General features: G+C 41.1%; 2 protein-coding genes across 3 annotated transcripts; both read right to left on the bottom strand.

Annotated features, from left to right (window-relative positions):
• Window positions 1-1,277: 1,277 nt before the first annotated feature.
• On the bottom strand, window positions 1,278-10,317 carry LOC119740138 (sushi domain-containing protein 2-like). 2 transcript variants are annotated; one of them, XM_038215347.1, is made up of 3 exons: window positions 10,171-10,317; window positions 2,062-2,505; window positions 1,278-1,624 (listed from the first exon to the last, which is right to left on the bottom strand). In XM_038215347.1, the coding sequence occupies exons 2-3, from the start codon at window positions 2,502-2,504 to the stop codon at window positions 1,612-1,614; spliced, it is 456 nt and encodes a 151-aa protein (XP_038071275.1). In that variant the 5' UTR covers window position 2,505; window positions 10,171-10,317; the 3' UTR covers window positions 1,278-1,611. The 2 variants fall into 2 exon arrangements, with proteins under 2 accessions (XP_038071275.1, XP_038071276.1); XM_038215348.1 differs by lacking the exon at window positions 10,171-10,317 and adding an exon at window positions 3,269-3,375.
• Window positions 10,318-19,043: 8,726 nt separating this feature from the next.
• Window positions 19,044-21,093, bottom strand: LOC119739579 (sushi domain-containing protein 2-like). The gene is made up of 3 exons (XM_038214559.1): window positions 20,912-21,093; window positions 19,716-20,159; window positions 19,044-19,279 (listed from the first exon to the last, which is right to left on the bottom strand). Exons 2-3 carry the CDS (start codon window positions 20,156-20,158, stop codon window positions 19,267-19,269), a joined length of 456 nt encoding a protein of 151 aa, XP_038070487.1. The 5' UTR covers window position 20,159; window positions 20,912-21,093; the 3' UTR covers window positions 19,044-19,266.
• Between the last annotated feature and the right edge of the window lie 520 nt (window positions 21,094-21,613).

Genomic DNA, 21,613 nt, shown 5'->3' with positions numbered 1-21,613 from the left:
CATCCCCAGATTAAACACGGTGCACAAAATACGCCAGTATTTGGAATTGTTGTGGAATAAAGTCACGCATAAATTCTCAAGACATTGAATCGACTTATCTTCCAAAGAAATTGATTACAGCTGAGTTTCTTCATATGCATTTCCAGCCGCACTTTATTTTGTTCACTACATTTTAAAGGATCTCTATACATTGTGAATGGATTAACGTACTTGCCACTGTTTTAATTAAGACATTTTAATGGTATAGTCTTTCGTGCGTGTTTTGGGGTTTTTAACCTTTGATGTTTCAACTTAATAGGAAAATCAGAGAAAATTACATTCGTATTTTTGTCAATGTTAGTAGTCACAACCGGAGAAGTTTCACTATCTCACAATTTGACATCCATTTTCCTTGTTTCCAGGTGGCGTATGCCAAAGCTTGGTACGTCGTTCGGGTACTATAATGTTTAACATTAATATCACAGATAATTGTGCAAAATCAAAGATAGGCTGCAAATGTACTTTAAGAAAAAAAGCATTCTATTACAATCTACGCATTTAAATGCATTTATAAAACTGGGTAAAACGAAGCAAAAAGTACATGAAAAAAACATTAAAGGAACACTTCACTGCAAACTCTTCATAAACGACATTCTATAATTCAGTTGCCTGCGTTGCTTATTAAAAATAAAACTTGTAGTGTTCTTAAAAAAATTCAAAACAAACGTTCGTCCGATCAAAACGTGACTCATCCTTGTAACAGTAAAATAGAACATGCACGAAATTATTGGCAACATGGCGATTATTGTGAAGTAATTGTCTGATGTGTTGTAATTATATCATCAATAAGTCAAAGTATATATAATGTTTAACGTTTAACATATCACATCTGTTCAGCATATCACATATCACAGACATGCATAATCAAAAACGGGCTGCATATGTACCTTGAGCCTTCTATTACAATCTATGCAGAGCAGAATACTATAATTAAACATTAAATGCATTATAAACTGAGTACATACGAAGGAAAAAAAGTACTTAAAAAAGCATTAAAATGAACACTTTACTGCAAATGTTCATAAACGGTATATTCTAGTTCAGTTGCTTGCTTTGCTAGTCGTCTGATGTTTCACGAGATTTGTGACTTGAAGGAATAATCAACCGATTTGTGTCAATGAATCCTAAATGCATTCAGAATGTAACATTGGACACCAATATATAAGTTTGCTGAGGACAACGTGTTAATCTCGCACCCAAAGAAAGAAGTTAAGGATTTGGGCTAATAAAACGTGCACTTTTGATGTTCAGATCAAAAACAAATTATATATCCTTTATTACATTTTTTTGCGGTAACAGTACACTATGACATGCGAGAAATGATTGGCAACATGGCGATTTTTTAACATAGAGGTTATTGTTACGTAATTGGTTTATGTATTAATAATATTAATACATTATCATTAAAGCAAATTTTAATGTTACCAAATTTCGTGAAACAACAGTCCAAGAACTGTTTAAATTGTATACTTTTAGATTTTAGATGGCCAAATCGCCAAAGCTAGTGGTCACATTTTGGTGGAGATGAGCAAAACAGAGCCACCAAGCCACAAGTCTTGTCTGGTCGTCACTCTAGCCACTGTATCTGTAGCGGAAAGGAGTCACAGGTAATTACACAATAAGTAACTTCTTCACACAAAAAGCAAAAAAATATATTAGAATGTTGTTTCTGTCAATTATCATGCATTGATGCACTATAAAATAAAATGCCCTCACTTATTTCCCCGTATTTTGAACTAACAGAACACCCCCCAACATGTTGACTGTTGTTCATAACAAAACGGGAGTCAGGTTGGCATAGCGGTACTTGCCTCGATCACCTTCCACCACTTTGACCCGGGTTCGACTCCTGTCCCTGGGCCAATGTGTGGATTGGGCTTTCGGTCCCTACCTGATTCCGTGGGTTTTCCTCAGAATATTCTTCTGGGGTTTTCCTCCCACCTCTAAAACTGTAATTTCTTCACATTGTCCTCTTTTTACTGGGCCCCCATGGGAAAGCATTGGATTTCACTACACACTTACCCGGAGCAGTTATCGATCGGGCGGTATCGGAAGTATGTCGCACAGTCAGACGAATCCACCTTACCACTGCAGCATGCGTTCCATGGAACAACATCATACCGCCTGTGCCGCCAAAAACTATAATTGGGGCTGTATCGATCGGCAGTTCCTCCGCCAGGAGAACTAGTAATGATACGCCCAGTGCTGCTGTAACAGCACTGTTGGCCAGAGCCCGAAGATGACGGGCTTACCGATCTGTAGCAGGAATCAGCGCCGGGGTGGTAGGTACCTATGAACCAATTGGACGCCTCGAAGTCGGAATCATCTCTGGCCTGTGATGCGGTGCAGGGGCAAGGGCTAAGACCTGACGGTTCGTCCTGTAAGTCACTCAGGTAATCGCTGCATGCGCACCACACTAATGCCGGAGAGGCCAGGGCTACGAACAGTAACACCAGGGTCTTCATACTGTCAACAAATACACAAATGAAATGAAATTACTTTTCTTTACATTTTTAGTATGGCACTGCAAAGATTTTTTTTCTTCACCTACGTAGCTTATGCAACCAGCGAGCAGCGATTTCTTGTTGGGCGGCGGGTGGGGGGGGGGGGGGGGGGGGGGGGGGGGGGGGGGGGGACTGGGGCCACGTCCACCTGACCAGCTACATAACTGTGGGATTTAGAAAAGCAAGGGGGTACACATGAAATAAATGTGTACTTATATTTATTTTATACATGCACGTCGTATTACGCTCATTTTCCGCATATATGCATTTAAGTGAAAAGCGATGCCGACAAGCAATTTCTCTGAGGTTTTTACTATTGAGAAATATACATCAAGACTTTATTTTCATTTTGGTTAGGCCTAACCTATACGCACTGGGATAAATTATCGGGGGGGGGGCGGGAGGGGGGGGGGACATGGCGTTCCCCGCCCCCCAAAAAAACATTAGTTGGGGACCCATCCCGCCCGAGATCTCCGCCCATGTATGCATTAATGATGTGCATCGGGTCGGGTCGACCAGGCCAAACCGACCCGAAACATTAGAGATATAAACCGAATCCGAACCGAAACCGATCTTAACTCCCTCAAACCGACCCGACCCGACCTGACCAAAAAAATAAGGTAAAACCGACCCGTACCGACTCAAAGTTACTGACTCAAAATGCGTAATAATGATATGCAAACCAGATTCGCTGGTAGAACCCTACACGTGAAATATGACTTTACCTGACTTGTACGTGGTTGTATGTCTCTAGCTCTCACAAAAGTCGCAGTAAGTTTTTTATCTTGTGAATACTGGACGTGCACTCACAGCTGATGGAAAGGATCTGACAGCGCGTCGCGCCTTTATACAGCTAAGTTTGGCACGAAACCAATAATGACAGCCATGCAAAATAATGGAAGTATTAATGACAGCCAATAATGACAGCCATGCAATAATCACGTGAACTTGAGCCCAAAAATATAGAATTATATAGGCAAGTATGTGCCCACTGTTTTTTTTTATTTGACTGGATTAACGCACTTGCCACGGTTTTAATTAAGAAATTTTAATGGTATAGTCTTTCGTGCGTGTTTTGGGGTTTTTTAACCTTTGATGTTTCAACTTAATAGGAAAATCAGAGAAAATTACATTCGTATTTTTGTCAATGTTAGTAGTCACAACCGGAGAAGTTTCACTATCTCACAATTTGACATCAATTTCCCTTTTTTCCAGGTGGCGTATGCCAAAGTTTGGTACGTCGTTCGGGTAGTATAACATAATGTTAATGTTTAACAATAATTTCACAGATAATTATGCAAAATCAAAGATAGACTGCAAATGTACTTTAAGAAAAAAGCATTCTATTACAATCTACGCATTTAAAAGCATTGATAAAACTGGCTAAACGAAGCGAAAAGTGCATAAAAAAATTAAAGGAACATTTCACTGCAAACTCTTCATAAACGACATTCTATAATTCAGTTGCCTGCGTTGCTTATTAAAAATAAAACTTGTGTTCTTAAAAAAATTCAAAACAAACGTTCGTCCGATCAAAACGTGACTCATCCTTGTAACGGTAAAATAGAACATGCACGAAATTATTGGCAACATGGCGATTATTGTGAAGTAATTGGCTGATGTGTTGTAATTATATCATCAATAAGTCAAAGTATAATGTTTAACGTTTAACATATCACATCTGTTCAACATATCACATATCACAGACATGCATAATCAAAAACAGGCTGCAAATGTACTTTAAGCCTTCTATTACAATCTATGCAGAGCAGAATACTATAATTAAACATTAAATGCATTATAAACTGGGTACATACGAAGCAAAAAAAGTACTTAAAAAAGCATTAAAATGAACACATTACTGCAAATGTTCATAAACGGTATATTCTAGTTCAGTTGATTGCTTTGCTAGGCGTCTGATGTTTCACGTGATTTGTGACTTGAAGGAATAATAAACCGATTTGTGTAAATGAATCCTAAATGCATTCAGAATGTAACATTGGACAACAATATATAAGTTTGCTGAGGACAACGTGTTAATCGTGCACCCAAAGAAAGAAGTTAAGGATTTGGGCTAATAAAACGTGCACTTTTGATGTTCAGATCAAAAACAAATTATATATCCTTTATTACATTTTTTTGCGGTAACAGTACATAATGACATGCAAGAAATGATTGGCAACATGGCGATTTTTTAACATAGAGGTTATTGTGACGTAATTGGTTTATGTATTAATAATATTAATACATTATCATTAAAGCAAATTTTAATGTTACCAAATTTCGTGAAACAACAGTCCAAGAACTGTTTAAATTGTATACTTTTAGATTTTAGATGGCCAAATCGCCAAAGCTAGTGGTCACATTTTGGTGGAGATGAGCAAACAGAGCCACCAAGCCACAAGTCTTGTCTGGTCGTCACTCTAGCCACGATATCTGTAGCGGAAAGGAGTCACAGGTAATTACACAATAAGTAACTTCTTCACACAAAAAGCAAAAAATATATAAGAATGTTGTTTCTGTCAATTATCATGTATTGATGCACTATAAAATGAAATGCCCTCACTTATTTCCCCGTATTTTGAACTAACAGAACACCCCCCCCCCCCAACATGTTGACTGTTGTTCATAACGAAACGGGAGTCAGGTTGGCATAGCGGTACTTGCCTCGATCGCCTTCCACCACTGTGACCCGGGTTCGACTCCTGTCCCTGGGCCAATGTGTGGATTGGGCTTTCGGTCCCTACCTGATTCCGTGGGTTTTCCTCAGAATATTCTTCTGGGGTTTTCCTCCCACCTCTAAAACTGTAATTTCTTCACATTGTCCTCTCTTTACTGGGCCCCATGGGAAAGCATTGGATTTCACTACACACTTACCCGGAGCAGTCATCGATCGGGCGGTATCGGAAGTATGTTGCACAGTCAGACGAATACAGCTTACCATGGCAGCATGCGTCCCATGGAACAACATCATACCGCCTGTGCAGCCGAAAACTAAGATTGAGGCTGTATCGATCGGCAGTTCCTCCGCCAGGAAAACTAGAAATGATACTCCCACTGGATCGGTAACAGCACTGTTGGACAGAGCCCGAAGATGACGGTCTTGCCGATCTATAGCAGGAAGCAGCGCCGGGGTGGTAGGTACGTATGAACCAATTGGACGCCTCGAAGTCGGAATCATCTCTGGCCTGTGATGCGGTGCAGGGGCAAGGGCTAAGACCTGACGGTTCGTCCTGTAAGTCACTCAGGTAATCGCTGCATGCGCACCATACTAATGCCGGAGAGGCCAGGGCTACGAAGAGCAACACCAGGTTCTTCATACTGTCAACAGATACACAAATGAAATGAAATTACTTTTCTGTACATTTTTAGTTTGGCACTGCCAGGATTTTTTTCTTCACCTACGTGGCCTATGCAACCAGCGAGCAGCGAATTCTTGTTTGGCGGCGGGTGGGGGGAGGGGGAGGGGGGACTGGGGCCACGTCCACCTGACCAGCTACATAACTGTGGAATTTAGAAAAGCAAGGGGGTACACACGAAATAAATGTGCACTTATATTTATTTTATACATGCACGTCGTATTACGCTCATTTTCCGCATATATGCATTTAAGTGAAAAGCGATGCCGACAAGCAATTTCTCTGTGGTTTTTACTATTGAGAAATCATACATCAAGACTTTATTTTCATTTTGGGGGCCATTCAGAGTTTTCAATGTTTTAAAATTTCGATCTTTTTTCCAAATTGTGGGGGGGTGGGTCAAGCTAAATAATTGAAAATCGAAATTCACTTTCCATGGAAAAAAGATTTAAAAAAACAAAGAAAGATAGATCTTTTGACTTGCCTGAACTACGCGCAAGCGTTCCGATATCGCGATGCGTGTTTCTTTTCCAACTTTGTGTATGTACTGTCAGTGGCGTAGCCAGGATTTTTTTCAGTGGGGGGGGGGGGGGGGGGGGCCCGCTGGGGGGGGGGGGCTGGAACATTTCATGGGGAGGGGGGCGTCATGTAGATCAATGATAATTTTTTAAGAAACTCAAAATCTCAGTGGGGGAGGCGACTTGGGGGGCGACAAGGTTTCATGGGGGGGGCTGTCGCCCCCCACGCGCCCCCCCCCCCTCCCCCGTGGCTACGCCACTGCAGGTCATACAGTTAAAGTTTATGTAAACTTGTATGAAAAGTAACTCCCATGATCTATTTGACACCAAGTTTGTGTTAACTTGCCGGTAACGCCCTAAAAAATTATCCAGACAAATATGTTTATTTTGTAACATTTCATGTTCGTCTGTCGGTCTTCTATGCTGTTATGTTTACTTTTAGATACCTTCAATGGTACTATGTTTAATTAACCTGTTCATTTGTTAAATTAAACTAATAACGCACATATAGTTGCCAAATATGGCACTAACAAGTTTGAGGTCGGCAATTTCGTCTTTAAAAATCTGGGTACGTCGGGTTACCGTACACACAATTGTCCTGGAAACAACAGTACCAAATTACAGAAAGTCGTACGCAAGAGCTCCCCAGCAACAGTGGCGTCACCAGACTTTTCAGTCTGGGGGGGCACAGGGGGGGGCACCAGCATTTGATGGGGGGGGGGGCACTTAGGTGGATACGGATCGCCGTCCTGGAGGAGGGGTCTAAGGGGAGGGGGTGCCCCCCTCCCCTTTGGAAAATTTTCGCATACGGAGGATGGGCTAGATGCAAAATGGTGCCACATTTGATGCTAAATTCGATCTGAAGATATCTCCAGAAATTGCTATTTTTGAGGTAATGATTTTAACAACGCGCAGAATTTTGCAGAGGATGGGGGGGGGGGGGGGCACCAGCATTTGATGGGGGGGAACTCGGGGGGCACTAGGTTTCCCAGGGGGGGGGGCACGTGCCCCCCCTGGCCCCCCCTTGGCGACGCCACTGCCCAGCAAGTATCGCTGACGCCATTATGATTCCAAAATTTCTCACTGTGTCACACAGTGAAATAACTAAACAGCGTCGTTGTATTGTGAACACATAAAAGAATTCAAGTCGCGTTCTTTCACACTTTCTGCAAGTCGACATAGATATCCTTGAACCACTGCCCCTGCTTTGCATAACAAGTGCACACGAACTGAACGATTCGACTTTTATTCAAAGAAATTTCTATATACAGTCACCAGACTCTGTTCAGTAAAAACCCCGTCAAAACGAAAGCAAACAATCCACGTGCATAACGCACGGCTACACCATCGTACAGTGTGGCAGGGACACCAACAAGTAACACAACAACTAAATTTTTTTAAAAAGTTGATAAATATTCTGATTGAATTTCGTTAAAAGATACTTGTTGGTGAGGTATCACATATTCTAGCAAATTGATAAAATGTACAATATTACAATATGCAATTTTGAGAGAAATGGGCAAAATACTGCATAAATAATTTTACTTGATTATATTCATAATACACAAACCGACAATTTTCAATTTCAGACCCACAACGAGAAATATTGTTAACACTGGGCTTATTGTGAGGAGTTGTGCTGGGAATCCATGAAGATGTTATTTTTAAAGCCCCAGAGAGAAAAATGCAAACCATAAAAACAAACAACCTAGTTAACATACATAGGTCTACACTCACATTAAATACACACACTAAAGAAACAACAAGAAAATACCCGGGAACAAAATGAAATAAGACACAATTTTACATTGACGATAAAATAAATATGACTGCAATAATTCCTCCCTCAGTTTTGAAAGATAAGATTCACAACCTTCAATAGTTAAAACTTTTTCTAATTTTAACACGGTGACTTCGGAGAACATCAATGAGGCAATTGAACAGTTCTATTATCTTGTAATCCATGTGTCTAGGCCTATCAGTTCTAAGTTTCAAGTGGTGAAACGTTAAAGGCTGTGCGACGGAGATGCCCTGCAATTCATTCCTGAAATTATTGTTGCATTCCCCATGAGTTCATTAACTTTATATTAGAATCAACATTATTATCTAAACAGAACTTTCACACAGTGACTTTACTGGTTTATTTAATTCGTGGGGATTCCTCCAACGTCAGGCTTTTCCTTGGTTTCAACACCGGTGTCGGAGTCTCACAACACTAACTGGGGGAACCAAGTATGCCAAAAATTCTAGCTGAACCGAGTGGACACGGTACGAGCTTTCGCTTCGCAGAGACGGCCGGACTGAAGCGGGAGCGGACCGCTACAGTGACGGGGAAGCAACAGCTGGACGGGGCCAGCGAGTGTACCGGATCACACTATAGTTCGAGCCATGGTGTGCATGGTCAACCGGGGCCAGTGGCGCAGCCAGGAATTTTTCAGTGGGGGGGGGGGGGGGGGGGGGCGCTGGGGGCTGGAACATTTCATGGGGGGCGTCATGTAGATCAATGATAATTTTTTTAGAAACTCAAAATCTCAGTGGGTGGGGGGGGGGAGGGGCGACTGGGGGGGGGGGGGGGGCTGTCGCCCCCCTACGCCGCCCCCCCCCCCCCCCCGTGGCTACGCCACTGTGTACTGTACATGTACGTCATGTAGGCCTACGTGTATCCAATCGCTATACAAACTGGACTATTCAACCACTGGACTCCAAGACTACGAGGACCGCAGCCTGTGATGTGATGTCTGCCCAAACCTGATGTTTTCTTTCGCTCGTACCCCCGCCCTGCAAACAGGGCGGGGGGGGGGGGGGGGGTACGAGCGAATGTTTTTCTCAGCTACCTCACGTGACAGGCACAACCTCGTGTGTCACATGTCATCCACCTCATCCAGAAAACGACAAAACCACGGTCATCTTTGTGGCTTCCAAAACTGCAACCTGTCATTCCCAACAGCATATCAGCTGGCAAAACACAAGAAAACTGAAGGTCACCAGTGCAAAAGAGGAAGACCGACGGTTACACCTCTATGTTCCGACACCCCTATGTTCCGACTGCACATATTCCTATTCCTAACCCTAACCCTAACCCTAACCCTAACCCTCACCCTAACCCTAACCGGGAGTAACACAATCTAGGTTGTCGGAATATAGGGGTGTCGGAACATAGAGCAGTCACCAGACCGACAACTTCACGCCGTCACTGAACTAGACACACATGTACATCATGGTGTTCAAGTACATGTACATGCAAGTGCATGTACATGTACATGTTCAGTTTTTTATTAATCGAAATTAGGGGTGGGTGGGTGGGTCAAAATAATTTGGAAAAAAAGTCGAAATTTTAAAACATTGAAAATTCTGAATGGCCCCTTGGTTAGGCCTAACCTATACGCACTGGGATAAATTATCGGGGGGGGGGGCGGGAGGGGGGGGGGACATGGCGTTCCCCGCCCCCAAAAAACATGAGTTGGGGACCCATCCCGCCCGAGATCTCCGCCCATGTATACATTAATGATGTGCATCGGGTCGGGTCGACCAGGCCAAACCGGCCCGAAACATTAGAGATATAGGGGCCTAAACCGAATCCGAACCGAAACAGATCTTAACTCCCTCAAACCGACCCGACCCCGACCCGACAAAAAAATAAGGTAAAACCTACCCGAACCGACTCAAAGTTACTGACTCAAAATGCGTAATAATGATATATATGCAAACCAGATTCGCTGGTAGAACCCTACACATGAAATATGACTATACCTGACTTGTACGTGGTTGTACCGTCTCTAGCTCTCGCAAAAGTCGCAGTAAGTTCTTTATCTTGTGAATACTGGACGTGCACTCACAGCTGATGGAAAGGATCTGACAGCGCGTCGCGCCTTTATACAGCTAAGTTTGGCACGAAACCAATAATGACAGCCATGCATAATAATGGAAGTATTAATGACAGCCAATAATGACAGCCATGCAATAATCACGTGAACTTGAGCCCAAAAATATAGAATTATATAGTCAAGTATGTGCCCACTGTTTTTTTTGTTTGTTTTTTTAATTCTGTATCCATACTTGCAGGAGATACTTTTTTTGAAAGTGATCCTGGATCTTGAGGTCAAGGAAGTCTCGCACGCGAAGTTTTTGGTACTTGCCAGTGTTGGAGCAAAGGCTTTGACCCTCAAGGCCAAGGCCAAGGCCAAGGCTTTGACCCTCAAGACCAAGGCCAAGGCCAAGGCTTTGACCCCCAAGCCTCGAGGCCAAGGCCAAGGCTTAACCCTCAAGGCCAAGGCCAAGGCCAAGTTTTATTTAATGACCACTGATATAGAACTAATTATAGTCACATGAGTGACACATTATCACGCAAGGGCGGATCCAGAACACATTTTTTTTGGGGGGGGGGGGGGCAAAGAAATGTTGGTCCCCCCCCCCCCAAAAAAAAGGGGGTCAAAAAATTACGGCTTGGGCTTCGGGGCCCGCTTAAGGGCCACCTGGGTGCTTATTCACAAAGCACCCGTAAATGTTTGCGTTGCGGGGACCCGTAAGTGGATGTTAAGGGCACGTAAGACTTGCGTTAAGTGGTATTCACGAAGCACCCTTAGAGTTCCCTTAGTGGACCCGCATGTTGCGGGCACCCGCAACTAATTGGTTGAACATAAAAAAAAACACATGCCAAGACATTTATCCCATTTCAGAGTTCTTGCTCGTAGAGTCGATTAAAGATTAACTTTTCTTTGTTTTCTGAGCAAACAATCAACACCAATCAAGCATGTCTTTAAGAGCATGTTCTTCCACTCATTTAAAGAAAAAAAAATGAATCACAAAAATTTATCAATGCTTTCAGAAGTTATGCATGTGTTACAAACGTAGCCCATTTTTATAGCTGTCCTTGAATGTCATTGGAAGCTATTGAGTTTAGTGAGAATCATATTACAGACAAACTTTAAAATGCCAACAAGACTTTAAAGGAAACATGCAGTGGAAATTCAGCTCATCTTGTTCTCTTGCACATTATTATGTGTCGCAACAATACATACAAGATCGTAATACTTGTTTTCGTTGGAAGTGACAAGAAAGTGGTAGTTTTTCAATTGTTAGCAAATCCTTTCATCAATACAATCGCATGTAAGCCCCCCCCCCCCCCCCAAAAAAAGTTGCCGGTTTCTGGTATGGAGCTTGCCCAAAAAGTCGTGCGGCGACGCGGCTTTTTTTTTTTTACCCGACTTTTTTGCTTCAAATGTCGGCTGATGACTGCAAATGGTGCCCGACTAAACTTAGTACAAATAGGCCTAGGCCTATATGGGATTGGGAGTCCAGAGAGGCCACATAAAGCTTATTCTCGACCATAACTCATCTAAAAACACGTTTAAAATGTGCAGCAGCAGGATTCCAGTCAAACCAGTGAGTTTGGCGGTTTTGAGACATCATCTTTCATTGAAAAAAAACCTTTTGCATTTTGCCGACGCGCATGGCTACAGCGACGCGCGCGCATACCAGAAACCGGAGACTTTTTTTTTTTTGGCCTAACCAATTGCAAATGAGATCAAAGAAAGTCGTCGCCTGAAATTCCCCTCGCAGTTTAGGTTTAACAATAATGCGAATGACTCATGTCCTTTTGGTTTGACAGCACTTGATTCACGATCCGGGTGGTGCAGCTAAAAATAAATGTTGTATAGGCTATTAAAGATTCAGAAACTCCAGACAAACAATTTTGTGAAATGGTTTACAGTTATGGTTACGAGAAGAAAGGACGACGTGCAGGGTTGAACTTGTGTAGGCTTAGGCCTATTCACACTACCTTAGTAACACGCAGGTGTTTATGGTAAACATACATGTTTATATATAAACGCAGTGCATGTTACCAAGGTGGCCTGAATAGTAGGATTTATTTTTTAGAGATGTGTGATGGAAACACAAGACCGACATTATTTTATGATAGAAACACACATTGCAAATATACTTGTTGAATTATGAAAATTTGTGTAAAAAAGGAGAAAGATTGCAAATTGCAAAGACTAAACAATTAATCAATTGGAGAAGTGCTGGCTATGAGCTAATACATGTATTTTGATGGTCCTTCTGAGGGAAAATTATTTAATATACCAAGGTTTGCAGTTTGCTCTGAGTGCTGCACTTTTCTCTATATCGATTGTGATTAAAAGTATTCACACGTGTTCGTTTTAAGTTTTTTCTGTTTTTTTTTAAATATAAAATAATAATTATTTTACAGTTGTGTCAATCAAACTTGATGTTATTGCCGAAATCAATGTAAATAAAATTGTCTCTTTAATTAGGCCTATATCTCGGGACAAGGCTTTCCATTGAATTTGTGTTTTCGTGATTTTCATTGTAATTGCAGGGAGTCAAAAAGGGAAGTCAGTTGCATTTTCTCCTTTTTTGGGGGGGGGGGGATGAAGTTTATAGTTAACATGTAAATTCAGTATTTAGTGTTTGGTCATCCTTGGGCCATGGGGTACATCCGTGTCGAAGATTGGGGGTGGATATGACCCCAAATCCTCCACTTGTGGAAATTCGGGGGCGAAAGGGGGGGGGGGGGAGGCTGGACACACCAGATGACGTTAGGGGGCTCTGTTTATGGTAGCATATATATAGATTTTCCCAGCCAATTTCCTGAAATGTTCATTCACTTCTGAAAATCGGTCATTCATTTTCGTCTGAATTTGAGAATCGCTCTGAACACGCGTTTCATGCATTTCCGCTATCAGAGCATTCGATTTCATTTCCATTCAATCAATTAAGTGATTGAGCAGCACATTTCGTTTATGCTCATTCAGATTCGTTTACAAGACTTCCTTTTCGCTTTTAGAGGGCGATTTCAAAAATTAGTCATTTTATTTCACTTTTAGTTTAATGTTATGTGATGCAATCTGCTAATGTTTGAATGTTTAAGTCATTCACGAAATTGTATTCCAGAACTCTGCGCGAAAAGGTATGCTCGCGTAAATGAATGCACAGGTAACGTATTTGGCCGTCTGTTTCTCAAAACCGAATGCACGGACAATGAAAACGATTGAACTTTCGTTGAATTGAAATGGGATTAAAGACGTGCATTCAAATTCAGACGAAAATGAATGACCGATTTTCAGAAGTGAATGAACATTTTAGGAAATTGGCCGGGAAAACCTATTATGGGCGCTATTTTGCTTTTGTCGCACAAGGAACTCCTTGTCAAAAGTGCATATGAACAGTACAAACATAACTCCTTCAAAGTTACCCACAAAAAAGCTTCGAAAAAACTAGTGGCGACTCGACTGCTAGTGTCCAAACAAGCTGTTTAACATGATAAGCAAGTAAAAAGTGGAACTTACTGCAAGAAAATAAAGAAAAGTTTGATATATATTTGTACACAAAGCTGTAGAGACACTTTTGTTCTGCTTTGAATGACATCACGCTTTGGCTCATGAATATCGAACTGTTCAATAGCATAAAAATTAAAATGTTGAAATTTCTCCCTTTGACTACTACAAAAGAAGGTTGAAAGTCAAAGTAACATGGCAAGAAAGCTGTTTTTTATCTATTTAAGTAATACAAATTTTTTTGCAGGTTCCCTTTAATAATTGAACTCAAGACGGAAACCACTGTCAGAATGTGTGCTTTCAATATATAAGAAACAAGTTAGCTCTTTTTAAAAAAAAATATTGATGGGATTTTTGTATCCTTTCCCATGCTCTTCATTCAGTGGAGGTGGGAAAGTCCACGTTTCATTGTACTCAATGGGTGTTCAGTTTGCATCACGTGATGAGTGGTAAACAAGTTTGTGATCGTTTTATTGAAATAGACATAACTTAGGATTAGACTGTGCAATTTAAGTGAAATGTTCACACTTAAAATCCCATAAGATGTACTTCGTCCCATAAAAAAGGGCGGCAGTCGCTTCCCAAAAGTGGAGGACATACCTATTACGGCATGGAGCGGGCCCCGAAATTTTTTGGATTCTAGATGCTTGCTCTGTGGTGCGATCTGAGGCAATTTCTGAGCACTCAAACCACTTTTGTGAGCAAAAGATAATCCTTTAAACATCATTTTTTGAGTTTGGAGTCATTGAATCAGCTACTATAGAATCATTATGTAGGCTACAATTTTTATTCGGGGATAGAAAAGTGTGTGTGTGGGGGGGGGCAACGATATGATATCCGCCACTAAAAAAAAAAAACTGGGGGGAGGACTTGTCTCCCATCGATTTACGCCCATGAAAATGGAACGCGCCAAATATTTTGAACACATTTTTCAAATTCGGTCACTTTCTTTTTAACTCATCCTATAGTTGGTTCATCCGGTCACGGAAGATGAACCGGCACGTCGATTCAGTTCGTAGATCCAAAATACATGCCAAGAGTGCCGCCATTGTGACAATCGAGATGATCCACGCAAGTTGTGGTGTGCTTGCGGGACGTCTGGAGGTCCCGCAAATTTAAGGGTGGTTTACGGGCACACGCAGATTTAAGGGGGCTTCGTGAATAACGCGCAAGTGCTTAAGTGAGGGTTGTGGGGAAGTTGCGCGCCCGCAAGCATTTACGGGTGCTTTGTGAATAAGGACCCCCAGGGCCCTGAAAATTGTTGGATTCGAGATGCTCTGTGGTGCGATTTGAGGCAATTTCTGACCATTTTAACCGATGTTTTTTGAGGAAAAGATGGTGGTGTACTCATTGCCTGCCTTTATTACGACGTCACATAAAAACAAAAATGGTTTCGGTTTTTTTTGGGATGGCCCCTTTTGGCCCCTGGATCCGCCCTTATCATCACGAATTGCTCGTTACGAAGAACAACATTTCTTTAATTGCAATCAACATGCTCGCATAGGCCTACACCGTTTTATGACTGCACTGTATCTATTAAAGTATAAGTTCAGGTCTTCAATATGGTTTAACTAAACAAAATAATGATTTACTTCTATATTGACACACAATTCTGCCAAGTGTAACAAAAGGGGGATCCAAGAAACTGATTTGGGAAATTTTATTTGCTGGCCCAACATGGTCAGAAATATCAGCATTATCTAAAACAGATACATGCAAATCTTTAGCACTTATCAGGGAGACATATACAACCAATCAGATCTATTCCATAGTTATATGCAATTAAAGTGATCATCTCATTAGCCCCACAAGTGTATGGAATATTTTTGCAGCAAATCTACTACAATGGTAACAACATGTGATGCTATAAAAGTGGAAGTGTGCCCAACACACAAATCTACAGGGTGCTTCCCTCCTCCATGGTAATACGATTAAAATGGTAACAGCACAATTTCGAACAGATTTATCTAGAAAATGCAAAAATCTATGGGCCTTGAAGAGCCTTGACTCAAAATTGCAAGGCCCTGAATCCTCAAGGCCAAGGCCAAGGCCAAGGCTTAAGCCCTCAAGCCTCGAGGCCAAGGCCAAGGCCCTAAAATCCAGCCTTAAGGCAGCCTTAAGGCCAAGGCCCAGCATCAAGGCACTACATCACTGGTACTTGCATCAGTGTGATGTGGCCCGTAATTGTTGTGTTCTACGTCGTACAGCAACATCTTTGCACCAAACTTCAAGAAATCATATCGAATTGATTGACCCGTAATGCCTATCAGCACTAAAACAATTTTATTTCTCGAACTTCAACTTTAACAGTGACGACTCCAAGTTCCTTACATTTCAAATAAAGAACAAACCAAGAAAGAACTGAGAGACTTGAAATACATTGATATTTACGTCTTGTATACAACTTTCAATAATGTACAAATATTTGCAGAGTTTATTTCAAAGCGCGATATACGCCATTATGAATTGTTCTCATTTGCAATACTGCTCTCTCCTTTATAGTGGCTGCCCAAAAGCAATGTCGACGGCTGGTATATAAGTATAGAAACAGGTGTTCTACTAATTTTATTCTTTACAGTTTCATTACCGGTGCAAAGTGTGTACCTTTTTCAAATGGATATGTCACGTTTTGGAAATACACTCTTCAAAATGGAAATTAGGAATTAAGTTCTGCTCACAAAATTTGCACTCACTTTCTTACTTTGATTTGGTTTTGTTGGGGCTGAGATGGGTCGCTTGCACAAAGGTCACCACATACAAAGGCCGACCGTGATGATAATGGGTCCAAACTTCAACCGGCATCTCTGAGACAACACGCAGGTCAAATCAGCTTTGCGGCCGCCAAACATGATCAGAAGTGTTCACCATGGTCGAGATGTTGATTTCAAACGAAACCAGGGCCTTGACCAGATCCTCTGCGTCTTGGAAACAAAATCTTTTGATCTGTTTTCCTGCTTTTCTGACAAAGGACAATTGGCCACTTTTTGGCCTTCTGAGTAAATTCTGATTTTTCGGTAGCAAATCTTGATTCATTCTTCGGATAATAGGCCTATACTAGGCTTGGATAACGACAGTTATGCCGTATTTACCTCTCAAAACATTTTTTATACAGAAATCTACTTCGACTATAGGTCTATATGAGTGACTTCATAACAGACATTTCCATATTCTCGATAATTGTTTAAGGATAATATTGATTTTGTTATTGTTTTGTTGTTAGTTTTTTGTGTTTAAAAAAATGACTTCCACGTCATTCACCATGCAAACTTTACTCCAAAAAACCTTTCGTGACGCTTGTCCCCAACATGCCCGCACTTTGTATCATATCACTAACACATTCACAAGCTTGAACACCGTGAGCATTTTTTTCTGTTCAAGGTTATTCATGTTTACTGAGTACAGCAACAAGACCTCTGCTCAATCAATCTGTAGATTTTATGAAGAAGAAAACATCAAGAATTGGTGTAACCTGGATCTAATTTGTGGGTGATGACGTGTAACCCATATCAGTGTGCGCTTGCGCAGTTGAAATACCGAACTGGCTTGTTTCTGAAGTTCGTGGTAGTCATTAGGTGGAAATTGAAGGAGAAATAGAAGACCAAGATGTCTTTTAAGGTTTTCAAGTTGTGTGAATAAACTTAAATGACTAATTAGTATGAAAGAAAAACTATATATATATTAGGTTGACCGTTAGACTGAGCCTGAGCCCCACTAAATCTAGAACCCATCGGCTGTAGGCAGGTAAACAAACGGCAACTAAGCCAGGAGACCTAGAAACGACAATGCCGATCTCATCCTGGTCATTTGAAATTAAAGTTTTTCAGAACATAAGGCATTGTTCTTACAGCTCATGCAGCCATGAACATGACGTATATGTGCACTTTGTTTTTAAGATCTCTTCTCAAAGTTTAAACGTTGATTTGCATCCCAAGATTAAACACGGTGCACAAAATACGCCAGTATTTGGAATTGTTGTGGAATAAAGTCACGCATAAATTCTCAAGACACACGAATCCGGTGAATCGACTTATCTTCCAAAGAAATTGATTACAGCTAAGTTTCTTCATATGCATTTCCAGCCGCACTTTATTTTGTTCTCTACATTATTAAAGGATCTCTATACACTGTCAATGGATTAACGTACTTGCCACTGTTGTAATTAAGAAATTTTAATGTTATAGTCTTTCGTGCGTGTTTTTTGGTGTTTTTTTAACCTTTGATGTTTCAACTTAATAGGAAAATCAGAGAAAATTACATTCGTATTTTTGTCAATGTTAGTAGTCACAACCGGAGAAGTTTCACTATCTCACAATATGACATCAATTTCCCTTTTTTCCAGGTGGCGTATGCCAAAGTTTGGTACGTCGTTCGGGTAGTATAACATAATGTTTATGTTTAACAATAATTTCACAGATAATTATGCAAAATCAAAGATAGACTGCAAATGTACTTTAAGAAAAAAGCATTCTATTACAATCTACGCATTTAAAAGCATTGATAAAACTGGCTAAACGAAGCGAAAAGTGCATAAAAAAATTAAAGGAACATTTCACTGCAAACTCTTCATAAACGACATTCTATAATTCAGTTGCCTGCGTTGCTTATTAAAAATAAAACTTGTGTTCTTAAAAAAATTCAAAACAAACGTTCGTCCGATCAAAACGTGACTCATCCTTGTAACGGTAAAATAGAACATGCACGAAATTATTGGCAACATGGCGATTATTGTGAAGTAATTGGCTGATGTGTTGTAATTATATCATCAATAAGTCAAAGTATAATGTTTAACGTTTAACATATCACATCTGTTCAACATATCACATATCACAGACATGCATAATCAAAAACAGGCTGCAAATGTACTTTAAGCCTTCTATTACAATCTATGCAGAGCAGAATACTATAATTAAACATTAAATGCATTATAAACTGGGTACATACGAAGCAAAAAAAGTACTTAAAAAAGCATTAAAATGAACACATTACTGCAAATGTTCATAAACGGTATATTCTAGTTCAGTTGATTGCTTTGCTATGCGTCTGATGTTTCACGTGATTTGTGACTTGAAGGAATAATAAACCGATTTGTGTAAATGAATCCTAAATGCATTCAGAATGTAACATTGGACAACAATATATAAGTTTGCTGAGGACAACGTGTTAATCGTGCACCCAAAGAAAGAAGTTAAGGATTTGGGCTAATAAAACGTGCACTTTTGATGTTCAGATCAAAAACAAATTATATATCCTTTATTACATTTTGTTTGCGGTAACAGTACATAATGACATGCAAGAAATGATTGGCAACAAGGCGATTTTTTAACATAGAGGTTATTGTGACGTAATTGGTTTATGTATTAATAATATTAATACATTATCATTAAAGCAAATTTTAATGTTACCAAATTTCGTGAAACAACAGTCCAAGAACTGTTTAAATTGTATACTTTTAGATTTTAGATGGCCAAATCGTCAAAGCTAGTGGTCACATTTTGGTGAAGATGAGCAAACAGAGCCACCAAGCCACAAGTCTTGTCTGGTCGTCACTCTAGCCACTGTATCTGTAGCGGAAAGGAGTCACAGGTAATTACACAATAAGTAACTTCTTCACACAAAAAGCAAAAAAATATATTAGAATGTTGTTTCTGTCAATTATTATGCATTGATGCACTATAAAATAAAATGCCCTCACTTATTTCCCCGTATTTTGAACTAACAGAACACCCCCCAACATGTTGACTGTTGTTCATAACAAAACGGGAGTTAGGTTGGCATAGCGGTACTTGCCTCGATCACCTTCCACCACTGTGACCCGGGTTCGACTCCTGTCCCTGGGCAAATGTGTGGATTGGGCTTTCGGTCCCTACCTGATTCCGTGGGTTTTCCTCAGGATATTCTTCTGGGGTTTTCCTCCCACCTCTAAAACTGTAATTTCTTCACATTGTCCTCTCTTTACTGGGCCCCATGGGAAAGCATTGGATTTCACTACACACTTACCGGGAGCAGTTATCGATCGGGCGGTATCGGAAGTATGTCGCGCAGTCAGACGAATCCAGCTGACCACTGCAGCATGCGTTCCATGGAAGAACATCATACCGCCTGTGCCGCCAAAAACTATAATTGGGGCTGTATCGATCGGCAGTTCCTCCGCCAGGAGAACTAGTAATGATACGCCCAGTGCTGCTGTAACAGCACTGTTGGCCAGAGCCGGAAGATGACGGTCTTGCCGATCTGTAGCAGGAATCAGCGCCGGGGTGGTAGGTACCTATGAACCAATTGGACGCCTCGAAGTTGGAATCATCGCTGGCCTGTGTTGCGGTGCAGGGGCAAGGGCTAAGACCTGACGGTCTGTCTCGTAAGTCACTCAGGTAATCGCTGCATGCGCACCACACTAATGCCGGAGAGGTCAGGGCTACGAACAGTAACACCAGGGTCTTCATACTGCCAACAAATACACAAATGAAATGAAATTACTTTTCTTTACATTTTTAGTATGGCACTGCAAATATTTTTTTCTTCACCTACGTAGCCTATGCAACCAGCGAGCAGCGATTTCTTGTTGGGCGGCGGGTGGGGGGGGGGGGGGGGGAGAGACTGGGGCCACGTCCACCTGACCAGCTACATAACTGTGGGATTTAGAAAAGCAAGGGGGTACACATGAAATAAATGTGCACTTATATTTATTTTATACATGCACGTCGTATTACGCTCATTTTCCGCATATATGCATTTAAGTGAAAAGCGATGCCGACAAGCAATTTCTCTGAGGTTTTTACTATTGAGAAATCATACATCAAGACTTTATTTTCATTTTGGTTAGGCCTAACCTATACGCACTGGGATAAATTATCGGGGGGAGGGGGGGGGGGGGGCGGGAGGGGGGACATGGCGTTCCCCGCCCCCAAAAAACATTAGTTGGGGACCCATCCCGCCCGAGATCTCCGCCCATGTATGCATTAATGATGTGCATCGGGTCGGGTCGACCAGGCCAAACCGACCCGAAACATTAGAGATATAAACCGAATCCAAACCGGAACCGATCTTAACTCCCTCAAACCGACCCGACCCGACCCGACAAAAAAAATAAGGTAAAACCGACCCGAACCGACTCAAAGTTACTGACTCAAAATGCGTAATAATGATATGCAAACCAGATTCGCTGGTAGAACCCTACACGTGAAATATGACTATACCTGACTTGTACGTGGTTGTATGTCTCTAGCTCTCGCAACAGTCGCAGTAAGTTCTTTATCTTGTGAATACTTGACGTGCACTCACAGCGGATGGAAAGGATCTGACAGCGCGTCGCGCCTTTATACAGCTAAGTTTGGCACGAAACCAATAATGACAGCCATGCATAATATGCAAGTATTAATGACAGCCAATAATGACAGAATTATAGGCAAGTATGTGCCCACTGTGTTTTTTTTTTTTTTTTTTTTAATTCTGTATCCATACTTGCAGGAGACACTATTTTTTAAAGTGATCCCGGATCTTGAGGTCAAGGAAAGTCTCGCACGCGAAGTTTCTGGCACTTGCTTCAGTGTGATGTGGCACGTAATTGTTGTGTTCTACGTCGTACAGCAAAATCTTTGCACCAAACTTCAAGAAATCATATCGAATTGATTGACCCGTAATGCCTATCAGCACTAAAACAATTCTATTTCTCGAACTTCAACTTTGACAGTGACGACTCCAAGTTCCTTACATTTCAAATAAAGAACAAACCAAGAAAGAATTAAGAGACTTGAAATACATTGATATTTACGTCTTGTATACAACTTTCAATATGTACAAATATTTGCACAGTTTATTTCAAAGCGCGATATACGCCATTATGAATTGTTCTCATTTGCAATACTGCTCTCTCCTTTAAAGTGGCTGCCCAAAAGCAA

This window comes from Patiria miniata, unplaced genomic scaffold, assembly GCF_015706575.1.
Source record: "Patiria miniata isolate m_02_andy unplaced genomic scaffold, ASM1570657v1 HiC_scaffold_4, whole genome shotgun sequence".
Taxonomy (NCBI): Eukaryota; Metazoa; Echinodermata; class Asteroidea; order Valvatida; family Asterinidae; genus Patiria; species Patiria miniata.
The sequence above is the reverse complement of the archived record's forward strand: the minus strand, read 5'-3'. Positions and strand labels throughout refer to the sequence as shown.

Excerpts from the sequence above, each read along its gene's own strand:
- LOC119740138 (XM_038215347.1), bottom strand. The coding sequence starts at position 2,504 with ATGAAGACCCTGGTGTTACTGTTCGTAGCCCTGGCCTCTCCGGCATTA.
- LOC119739579 (XM_038214559.1), bottom strand. The coding sequence starts at position 20,158 with ATGAAGACCCTGGTGTTACTGTTCGTAGCCCTGACCTCTCCGGCATTA.